Source organism: Natator depressus, chromosome 2, assembly GCF_965152275.1.
Source record: "Natator depressus isolate rNatDep1 chromosome 2, rNatDep2.hap1, whole genome shotgun sequence".
NCBI lineage: Eukaryota > Metazoa > Chordata > Testudines > Cheloniidae > Natator > Natator depressus.
This window is the reverse complement of record NC_134235.1, coordinates 151225986-151238213: the sequence shown is the minus strand read 5'-3', so window position 1 is coordinate 151238213 and position 12228 is coordinate 151225986. Positions and strand designations below refer to the sequence as shown.

Sequence of the window (12228 nt, the reverse complement as noted above, 5' to 3'; positions counted from 1 at the left end):
ATCACTGGAAAGCCTGGCTTCAGTGTTCAATACAACAATCTGATCTGTGATATCTACTTGCAAAAGTCCATGTAAACTTTCATGCCCTGTGTTAAGTGCCTGAAAGCTCTTCCCCTCCCACCCACTGCTTCCTGTAAATCTTATCCTAAAATGGCCTGAAAAGATTCAAAGGGAAAAGCTTTGAGTGAGCCAGTCAAATGTTTCAGCTGAGCATCTGGGACTTGATCCTCAGTCTTGTATAGGTCACTTTGTGCTGCCACAACAGCATCACAAAAACTACTTTAATGCTATCCGAAAGTGGCAGCTGAGGATTCCCCTGGTGTAGCCCAGTGTTCCTGCGTCAGTCCTCAGCATGCTCCAGGATTGCAAGTGGTGAAAAACAGTGCAACCACCACTGAGGTGTGCTGAACTCAGGTGAACTTTGAGAATGGAACCTCTACGACTGTACATTTGGGCCACACACATTGGCACAGTTGCATAAAAATAACCCAAGCTCAAAAAGATCAATTTACTAAGAACAACTGGAGATGTAAGAAGAGCAGAAAAAAAAAAGAGGAGAAAGTCCTAACAGATTAAAAAATACCAAGTCCAGCTAGTTAGATAGAAGGGGAATGACAGTCTCATGGCTAGAGCACAGGCTTGTGTGTCAGATTTGGATTCTCTTCTTAAATCTGCCACATACATACTTTCTTTCAAACGTGGGCAAGTCACTTAGCCACGCTGTGTCTTAATATTTCCATACCATACAAGAGTGTTATGAGGGTTAATTAATGAATGCTTGTGAAGTGTTTTTAAATCCTCTGATGCAAAATATTAATATGAGATTTAATAGGTATGTGGCCAAAGAAAATTATGCTTGTGCCAGCTGCCAAGTGAGTTCATAAGAAGCACATTCTTGAAACCTTCCTTAGGGCAAAGATAAGTCAGTTAAGGGAGTACAGATAGAGGCTTGGAGTAGAAGCAGAGTTTGTCCCAGGTTCACCCAGTGAGTGGACTGAAGAACTGAGTGCTTTGCTGAATTCAATTCACCTCATACAAGTCCACTCAGTCCTGCTTCTCGTTCAGCCAATAACTCAGACAAACAAGTGTGTTTACATTTACGGGAGATAAAGCTGCCCAATTCTTGTTTACAATGTCACCTGAAAGTGAGAACAAGCATTCGCGTGGCACTGTTGTAGCCAGCACTGAAAGGTATTTATGTTATGCTAAACATTCATATGCCCCTTCAGTCTTCGATTTGTAGGCTCTAAAGTTTTACATTGTTTTGTTTTTGAGTGCAGCTTTGTGGTGAAAAAAAAAAAATCTACATTTATAAATTGCACGACAAAGAGATTGCACTATAGTGCTTGTAAGAGGTGAATTGAAAAATACTATTTTTAAAAATCTTTTTTACAGTGCAAATATTTGTAATAAAAAATAATATAAAGTGAGCACTGTACACTTTGCATTCTGTGTTGTAATTGAAATCAATATATTTGAAAATGTAGAAAAATTTATAATAAATTTAAACTGACTGATATTCTATAATTGTTTAACGGTGAGATTAAAATAGTGATCACTATTTTTTTAATCTCACGATTAATTGGAATTATTTTTTTAATTGTTTGACACCCCTAAATTATATTATCACTATTCTAAAAGAAAGTACACATGGAATTCAGACAAAGTAAAAATGGATTCCTTACAACTTCATGTAATATTGGTAAAAGAGTTCATAAACAATTGGTTTTATTTAAGCCATACTATTTTCAATCACTGAATTGTTAAAATGAACAGATTACATCACACTAGCAAAACAATGCCAGTTCCATTCAGAATGTTCCAAGTCACAGAAGAGTTTAATTAACTGAAGTGACAAAACTAGCGATCTTACAGGTATTAAAAAAAGAAGGGTTTCCATGCGAAGAAATAAACATTTCAAATTTTTTTCTTGTTCAGTAAGAACACAAAAATGTGGGATTTTTCTCACTTTAAGTACGTTCTGAGATTTATCAGTGCTGGCTTGTAGTGTTTTAAAATATTGCTAGGTAAATATGGCTACATACTATATTTTCCATAAACAGATTTCTTACACACAATCTTACACACCAAGGTAATGTAAAAGCACTGTTTTCATGATGAGAAAGAATAAATGGTTTGCCCAAACAGCCATATACAAATGCTTTCATTTCTGTAAGTCTTACCTGACCAGGTGCTACATCAGTTGGATCTGGGCCATGATGAAATTCTCTGTGCAATTTTCCGGAGTGCAAATCTTGTACAAATTGCTTGAGTTTACCTGGAATTCTGAAACAAAATCCCGCCCAGTAAACATATGATAGATAAGCACACAATCAAACTGAAAAATAAAGTAGATTGTTTAGAGTAGCCCAAATTTCTCCTGTGCATCAGATACAGTATGTTCACTTTAAGTGATTAATTTATGGTAGAAAGCTAAATGGATGGTACATTTGTGTTAAGCTACCACACCAGGTTTTTTCTTCTTCTTTGCTATCTCCTGAGTGCACAGCAAGTATTTCTTCCCTTCAATAATTCCCACAGCGTTGTCCTAGCCAATAACTTCATTGTATGCTCAATTCAACTCCCCACTACGCATGCTGCAGACGAGAACAGCAGGTTCCACTCTGATTCCAAACCTGACAGCAGAATTTGATGTGGCTGGATGGCCAAAGGGCATTACTATAAAGGCAAAAACAGTATTCCATTTTGCCCTTGGAGCAGTTCCTCTCTAAAATCAGACCCTGTCCAACAGAATAGCTGGGCTTTGCAAATTACTGAGATGCTTTAAGATTTTACCTTTTATTTAAAAACCATGAACTGTTCACAAGGTCACTTCTGCCATATCTAGATGTCTCCGAAGTTCAGCTTGATCCTATGGGACTGTCTATGAACCTGCCAATTTCTCTCATTTATATCTGACAAATGCATTACCCTTACTGCTTGTTGACACAAGCCGTAGCTGTTACTAGTCAGATACAGACTATGAAGCAGAGGTGTTTTTGAAAAGACAAAAAATACCTTATAATTTTTTGAAGGGAACTACAAATCCACATGACAGCTATAACTGATAATTATGTACATAAGCTATTATAGCTATGATTAAATTTAAACTATTATTACTCTAATGCAAATTGCTTGTAAAGTGTTTTGTTAAAAACCAATTCAGTGCGCTGTGAACATGCTACTTTGCACAAAATATTCATAAGAGTGCAACAGTAAATGTAACAAAAACAGTTTTAGGATTTTACTATCAATCAAAATACACTAAGGCTTGTATTATATTATAGGCAGATAACATTTTAAGAATAAGCCTGCTAGAATTTGAATAAGAAGCTGGCAATGATCACCAGATTTCTGCCAAACTCTGTTGCAACACTGTGTGGTGGGGCTCCAGAATAAGACACTGAGAAGTCAGGAAGCCTGATTGCAATGTTTATACCATTCCATGGAGTCTACAGTACAAGCAACCAAGGGTTCTGCATGATACAATGGTTTCTTGCTAGCCACAGTGTCTGTGGTCATCATTGCTAACAGATTCCATTCACATTTGGTCCTAGTAACTTCAGACTTGGGGCAATTGCCATGTTTATAAATTTTGTGCTTTGCTTTTAAAATTTGGGTTACATTTGTCGAGCACCAGAACTGACACATAGCATAATCTTTTCAAGAAGGCTTGCAGGGGATGTTAAAGCTTGAACGGGTACAATGGGACTCAAGCAAGTGTATGAACACAGTATTACAGTGACTGCTTACTCAATTCACATCATTTGGATGCATAAATACATAATTTGCATCAACATAGCAACTGCACATCCAAATTAGTTGTGCAGCTGTGTGCATGCACTTTAGTAAAATCAAACCATGACTATCCAGTCACCACACTTGGCAACATATTTCCATTTACATGTTACATTGAATACAACACTCAAAGAGAGCTGGATTTTTTGGCCAGATTAAATACAAACAGAAGATAATCATATCCTCACTGTTCTTCCTGTTGTCTCTGACATTAAAGATATCAGTACAAATCCTTTGGTTTAAATTGTCATAGTTCTGCTGAAGCCAATAGAGCTATGACAACTTACATCAGCTGAGGGCCTGCCCTCTGGTGCCAAAACTCTAGGAAACCAACTCAGTGCTGACAGTCACTTTATCATCAAACATCAGTTCCCTTTAGAAGAGTTTGTACAAGTGTTTCATTCAGTATTACACATCTGGTAGCTGGAGAGCCTTCATACAACTTTTCATTTTGGATCTATGGAGTAACAGAAACCTTGCCTGGGCAAGACAAAGGGTCCTGTGGTGAACCCTTACTTTTATTTAGATATGTGTGGAGTGGGTGTTGAATAAGTTTGGGGTGTAAATTATTTCCTGTTCATTAAGCACTGACTGTATACTCTATGCTGCTCTAAACAATATAAAAATCAGCTCTTCAGGTAACAAATAGGAAGCTAAACAGGTACATGGATAAAGCTGACAGTGATTAACGAAAAAGTACGGTTTTGTGACAGCAGTTCAGTGATACAAGTTACACACAGTTTGCTCACTCACTATGCAGAGTAGTTGATGAAGAGATGCCCTTCAGCAGCTTTTGCCAACATTATGTGCAAAAGCTCACAGTGATAGAGAGGGCAAGGTAGATGGGTGTGGCATAGCACAGGAAAAACTATTCTGCTTTCATACATTTCATGTTGATTTATTTATTTATTGTAATTTATAACTTATAAAGAGGTACCCAAACTGGTACTCTGGGCAACCTGGATGTTACTAAAAGCAACAATCCAACAAGAACAAAAAGCAGCAAGTCCCCCAGAAAATTTCCAGCCAAATCTTCCCCAACACAACCAGGATTTTCACCATCAAACTTCCACTCGCCATAAACAATCAGCCCAGTCAGGGCCCAATCCCTTCACCCAGTTGGCTACAAGAAAGGCTTGACAGTGGGTCCCTCAAAGATGATGCTCTAGTGCCAGTCACCTCTCTCTATTCAACTGAGGAGGATCTAGCGCAAGCATCTTTGCTTACCACCATTGTGGCAGCGTGAGAGAGAGAGAGACATGGTCTCTCAAGTAGGTCCCAAACCACCTAGTTAGAAATACCACTGTATTTAGAAAAAACTGAAGACCAGGGATTAAATTGATACTCCATCTATTTTATACATTTTAGGCAGTTGTTATCCCAACAAATCAGCCATATTCCACTGACTATGAAGGCAGAATATCTGGTGGGCACCTATGTAAAAGGAGCTTCCCCTCCAATGGTCCATGACTAGCTCACGAATGTCAACGTTGCAGCAGAGAAAAATAGATGGTGACAGATTGGAGGATTCTTACCACTGAATATTTTATACACATTAATTGCATAATGTATCAGTTAACTATTTTATTCACTGCTCAAAAACTTTCCAAAGTAAACTGACGTTTCTATGTTGGCAGTAGAGGTACCACGGTGCTAAGAAATACGAAGGATAATTGAGGAACTAGAACTTGCAGCAGCATTTAAAACTTGGGGTCAGATTCTCAGCTAATGTGCATCAGCATAGAGCCTTTAAAGTTAATGTAGTGCAATCATTTACATCCGCTGGAGATCTGATCCTGGATCCTACGCCCCCAACCTCAGCTAATAAAATATTTTACCTCTTTTCAGTCACATAATACTGGTTACAGTGTTTAAACAAATGTATTTCTTTGTCTCGCCACAAGACGACACGATTTTCAAAAGAAAGGAAGGGTTTACTTACGCTAAGTCACTGAAGTCTGGAAAGACATACATGTGCCTAAAACTGTCAATAGCAATAACAGGACAGTCTGCTGGAGTCTTCTGAATATGAAGGAGTGGGTGTCTGAACTTATCACAGTCAGCATGCAGAAAGTTTATTGTACCTTAAAAATGAGAATACAGACCAAAATTTACATTAGATATTTGAATGTGAAAATATTAAGGCCTTGGTAAATTTATTAATAAAATCTGAGGTATTGCGTACATTACAGTAACAAATATGGATGAAGGAATGAATGTAAACAAGCAAACACAATAAAACAATAAAAATGTTCTGAGAAATTGTTTTGGTTATAATATAGATTAGAAAATTTAAGTTTATAGGTCATAAAAATTCAACTGTATGAATCCCACATATAAAATAAGCATTTCTGAAGTAACTGTTTATAATAAATAGTTTATATTTCAGTAGTGCCCAGAGGAGCCAATAGGTTCAGGGCCTCTTTGTGCTAAGCACTATAGAAGTAAACATGATCCCTTGCCCTAAAGAGCTTTAAAATTAGAGTGCTGCTCTAACTATTTATGCATTTTTTAGCATTTGGCTGAATAAAAAAATGTTAGCATGCCTACAAAGTGACAGGGTAAGGCAATAATAATTAGTGACCTTTTTCACTTATTAATTGTCGTGCCACTTCCTGCTGGAATTTTTCTAAACTCTCCAAATCATCTTTCATGTGGAAAAGTATAAGAAAAGGAAGGCCTTCTTCTGTCAGTTCCTGCAGAAAGAAAGATACCAAATGAGAGAAACACCTAACTTCTTCCAATACACAACATACATTTTATGCAATTCTAGTGATATTTCTAGTTAGGTAGGACCACAACTTTACAGCCAGTTGATAGAATAGGATAGTCAATAATGAGGCAGGAGACATCATACAAACGAATAAATAAGAGATTTAACTAAATTGCAGTACAGTTTAGAACCAGGTACAAAAGACTTACGATGGCATGCCTGAAGTTGTTGCCATCAGACTTATTTAAAAATAAAGTAACTACAGCCTCAACCTTGCAAAACAAAAAGCCCACACAATCCCATATCTCCTTACAGGCCGATACCAACCATTCTGTTCTTCAGTATCTAAATTGACTAGTAGTCAACTTTCAGATTTATTTCCATCTATTGATGATCTTTAAAACCCTAAATAACTTGGGATTCGCTTATCTGAAACTTTACCTGTACCCCATCACAACAGTTCAGACCTTCTTGGAGGGGCTTGCTCTTCATTTCCAGGGTGAATCTCTCGACAGTTGGTGTTCAGGCTGTCTTAGTAGAGGGCATAAACTTACGAATTTACTCCTTCAGTTTACCAGAGCACGATTTCAGCTAACTTGAGGGTATAATGCAAAGACTTACCCAGTTTATCCTTCCTTTGATATTTCCCCCCATCCCTGCATATTTTTTTCTTTTCATGATTGCTGTTTCGTACGGGTGGGAGAGCTCATTTTGTGCCTACGTGATTACATTTTCATGTACATTTTGTACGACTTCCCTAGGGTACATTGTCCAGTGCTTTGCCCATCATTAAATGACTTCGGCAATGATGCTTCCACTGTTTCCTCTGGGTATTACACAGATGTATAGATATAAATCTGACTGTTCTACAGATTTATAGATCTCCCTGTTAGGTAATATTTCCTGATATTCATCCCATCCTATCTTTATAGTTATATGTAAACTGCTGTATCTCCCCTTAGTAGTCTTTCAGCAAAGCACAATCTCACTAGTTAGCCTCATAGAGAAGGGCAGTTACCTTCCTGCAATGCACTGGTTCTGCGTAAAGCATGCAACCCAAAAACCAGACTTTATTTATAGTGTTTCATGTTGCAAATTCATTGCTATTTTCTAAGTGCTGCACCTATGGTTTCCAAAGATCCCTCTCCTATTAAACACAGAATACCATGATGTGTTACATGTAATAATGCTATATTGCCTACAACCAAATACCACTCCTTCCATCATAGAAGTTTCTTGGTGGCTAATCATTCTAAAACCCCTACTAGACTCTCAGTTGATTTCCCCCCCTTTAAAATAGACTCTTGTTGTTTAGCACTGTCCAATGACAGACAGGCTTTAGTTCCTAAAAAAGAGACAGGCCCTTGTCTCTGGAGGTTGCTTTTTTAAAATGGTGTGCCTGAACTCAATTAACTTTGAGATAAATCCTTTTTCTAACATGTACTCCTAGTTCATATTCTCTGCTTTCCTCAGATATAGAGAATATTTTGTCCATTCTACCACCAAATCTAAATCTCTTGGGACATATTTTTACATGCAGAGAGATGCTGTGGTAAATGCTTTACCCTACAAGTAACTGGAAGGATTTGTCTGAACTTTCTTTTTTCCAGGGTGAGCTAGCTGGTTGTCACCTGAACATTCAAGAAGCAGTGTTGGAGTAAGACCAAGGTTGGTCTTTTACAGGAATTTTTAAAAACTTTCTGAAAATCCATTTGTACTTCATGTAACTCCTGTTCCAACCATTTTTACTACATGTCTACTACTTTCTCTCCCCCACCAAAATAATCTCCATATTTAACCATGTTTGTTCCTAGTCAGTTCTACCCACGTGGTGATGGGCTGGGCCCTCTGCCACCCTTCATAGGAGACAATAAGGAAAAGTATCTGCTTGTGCTGTGGTGTTCATGGTCCCATTTCATCTCTAGCTTTGACCCCTTTTTCTAGAATTGAAATACGAAGTAGAGCCCTTGGATATCTAGACTGAAATGTCACCTTCCCCTCCTGGGAGGGGAAAAGCATCTGCTGCACTGTCCACCCAATCTATCCTTTTAATAATATATATATTCCGTATACAACCAAGGTCATATTTGTAAAGTTATTTCCCCCAAATCCCTCAAATGGTGGGCTACCAACAGAATTGGCTAGAAAGTCTGAAAGCATTTTAAATATTTATGAACAGTGGGGAGTGGGAGTCCCAATTCCCAACCCTCCACCCCAGTTATTTTGACCATCTCTAATCATTAGCCATGTTGACTTCCTTGCTTGTCTAGAAAAAAGTGAAATCTAAGGACACCTTCATCAAAGAGATTCCTTTGGTCTTCCTGCTGACCCGTCCTCAAGGATCATGTCTTCTCTGCCAAAGGCCAGCACGTGTTGCCTAACAAATGAACGATTTACTGCAGTATTCTTCAGACTCTGAACTAAATGCCCAGTACCACTAGTGTGTACATACTGAGTTAGGCCTCCTAACTCCTAACACAAGTCATTGGTTCCAGTCTGGCAGCACTTTTCTGCTCTCCCATATCATTTCTATTTCAAGGCTAACATCCAGGACTGGAGTGTTGTCTGTGGGATTTATTAAATGCAGTCCAACACAGGTATTATTTGGTTTGCCTTTCCAGTCTAATTCTCTACCGGGTCTGGATGATTAGCGAATGGAACAGCTGCTTGTCTCACTTTCTGGACTTCTCTCCTGCAACTGCTCTTTGTTTTGCACGGAGTGCACTGAAAGATGTTTCCCCCAAGGCATAACCTCCCACAGCTTTTCTGTAGGTCTTCACAGAACCATTAACCCTTTCCAGAATAAAATCTGAACCCGCCATTCAGCATGTTATATCATATGGTTTCCTCTGACTTTGAAGTGTTTGTACTTTACAAATTTAACTGCTTTCTCAACAGATTGATTAACCTGTGATCACACTTATTTTCTTCTATTTTGAGAGAGATTACTGGATCCCGTGGTATTTCTCCATTTTAAGAACAGAGAATCTCTCAGACTGGCAGAGAGCTTCAAAATGGAAGAAACTTCTTGAAGAAGTTCAACCACTCTATGTTGTCTAATGTCACAATGAATCACCCTGCTCTGAATTCCCAATTGTGTGGCCTGTATGCACACATAACTAATCTGACATTAAAACAATTTAAACAAAGCAAACCAGAGAAATTAATTTACCAAGACTGAGTTCAATTTAAAATTAATTTCTAATGTTTTAATGTTGAACTCTCTTTTATTTACATCATATTTTATAACACATACTGGCAAGTCAAAGAAATACAGCTTAAAACATTGACAACAATGCTTCATATTTCTGTTTTAAAAATATTAGTCATTATATACTAAATGTCTAACTACTATAAAATTACAAGCAGACAGAAGTATCAAAATTCTGGCATGTTTGAAATAGTTTGGCTACTGGCAGCACTGAGTTTTTAAACAAATGTTGCTAAGCAAAATGTCAATTTGGAATGACCTGGGATTGTAAGTATCTGCCTAAGTAAACTGGAGTGGAGATTCACAAGAGCAACTAGAAAAATTGGGACAGAAACTTGATACAAACTTACAATGATGAACCTTGGTTTCTAGGGATCAGAATCTGATTTCACTGTGGGAAAAGTACACTAAAAATCCATCATGCAGTTCTAAAAATGCTAAATACCTGGCATCTTTTGCACGTGAAATGCAAATGAAGAATTAAAAATTGTGTTTAACAGAAGTTTCTGCTGAAAAGTCTAAATGCTGATTAAAAGATTACACTTAGCATGATCTATCACACAAAATATTTTTTTCTCTGTCTTCTCCCCCCTGTTATGGAAGCTAATAGAATAATTTGAGCACAGTCAAAACTGCACAGGATACCCCAGGTAGTGGAGAAAGCTAAAATGCCCCACAAAAGAAAATACAGGATGATTCTTCAGTTTATACATCATCGTGTGGCTAACACCCTGCAATATGTTAGAACTGCATTGCAGGTTTTAACAGGTGCTGTAGTCTAAATGTGCTGAGTGTAACTAATTAGCGAGTTCAATACATTATTTTATTTTAGTTTGTATGTTTACATATTTACACGTAAATTATAATTTCGGGGTGGGAATACAGAAAGGAGAGAAAACATAAGGAGGCAGAGAATACAATGAAGGAAGGAAAAAAGAACACATTGTAAAGGGAACAGAGAGGAGATGAGAAATGAATACTAAGAACAATCCAGGAAAAGATACATCTTGATTTATTAAAGGAAGAAACGTGGTGGAAAATAGAAATGGAAGGAAGGTCACCCAAAAGCAAGACAGACGTAGCAAGCAGTGTTGGTTGAATAAGGCTCAGCAAATATTAATAAATTTTACAGGTATTCATAGAATAATTTAATATTTTTGTGGCATTCAGCCAACTCTATAGTTTGTCAAATACTATTCAGCAAATACATATTAGATTAATGCTTGTGGAGGCTGGCAAATATATTCAGTACATTTGTTTCCTATTAAGTTATATTTTAAATAATGTATTAAATAGAAAGATGATTGACAACATTTTATAACGAACGACAGTGTACTACAGGTTTCAGAGTAGCAGCCGTGTTAGTCTGTATTCGCAAAAAGAAAAGGAGGACTTGTGGCACCTTAGAGACTAACCAATTTATTTGAGCATAAGCTTTCGTGAGCTACAGCTCATTTCATTGTACTACAGTTTTATTCCTTTACATTACTTGTGGTACCATGCCCACTGCATTTTTCACCCTGGCTAGTAGGTATTTCAAGCTCACAGTATAATAATCATGAATACTATGCATACATACAATGCCTTTCACATAAGGATTTTACAGCACCTCAAAATCTCTATGCAAAAGGTCTTGTACCTATTTAAGATGGGTAAACAGAAGCACAGAAAAGTTAAGTGATACACCAAGGTCACAGCACTATGCCTACACGTATATACCCAAATCACAGATCTTCTGATACTTCCAAAATGATCCACATATCCTCATCTATAATCTCCTATACTCAACTAGTATATTAATTATCCACTAACCTCCCTCCAATTCACCCCTCACTAAGAGCTGAGAAACAAAGTAAACAGTAAACTGAAGTGCAACTATTTTATACAAAAGGTAAAATAAATGCAGGGAAGGTGACTGACAGGGTGTAACTGAGTTCTAGAGAGAGTGAGTTTATTTTTGAAAGAGCAGATTGATGGTTAAATGAAAAAAGCAGAAAGGTGGAAGAAAAAAAGCAATCCTTACCTCTCCATTTTCAAATGTAATTTCACGAACAAGAGGCACACATTTATCTTGTGTCCATGCATAAGTCAAATCAAAATTGGTCATAGAACCTAAGTATACCATATCTGGAGCATTTTCCTGTTTTTAAAAAAAATGTTTTGATTATTCTTATTTGAAAATAAGTAAATACTATATTACCTAAAGGGAGACCAAGTCCATGACATGGAAATAGTAGTAGAGTGCATATATAGTTGTGGGACAGGACTGCAATGAGGAATTGTGTTCAGACAAATGTATTACATATGCAATTCCCAAACTATGGCTTTAAAGAACATTAAACAAATAGATATATACAATAGTTTATACAACCAACTCCACTTTACAAGTTAATGTTAAAAATAAAAATCTGATACAATTTTGCATCTGTTAAAACAGGAGGATTAGAATAAATTAATTAAGATTTATTTTAGAATTTTGTAGGGTTGCTGATCAATAATAACTTGG

The 12228-nt window shown here is 37.1% G+C and overlaps 1 protein-coding gene across 1 annotated transcript in view; it reads right to left on the bottom strand.

Annotated features, from left to right (window-relative positions):
* Positions 1–12228, bottom strand: part of ERP44 (endoplasmic reticulum protein 44) — a 123208-nt gene that overhangs the window by 11927 nt on the left and 99053 nt on the right. Inside the window, exons 8-11 of the mRNA XM_074945131.1 lie at positions 11746–11862; positions 6383–6494; positions 5741–5882; positions 2184–2286 (exon numbers count right to left, since the gene is read on the bottom strand). Of these exons, the coding sequence (XP_074801232.1) occupies positions 2184–2286; positions 5741–5882; positions 6383–6494; positions 11746–11862 (474 nt within the window). The remainder of the gene's footprint in view (positions 1–2183; positions 2287–5740; positions 5883–6382; positions 6495–11745; positions 11863–12228) is intronic.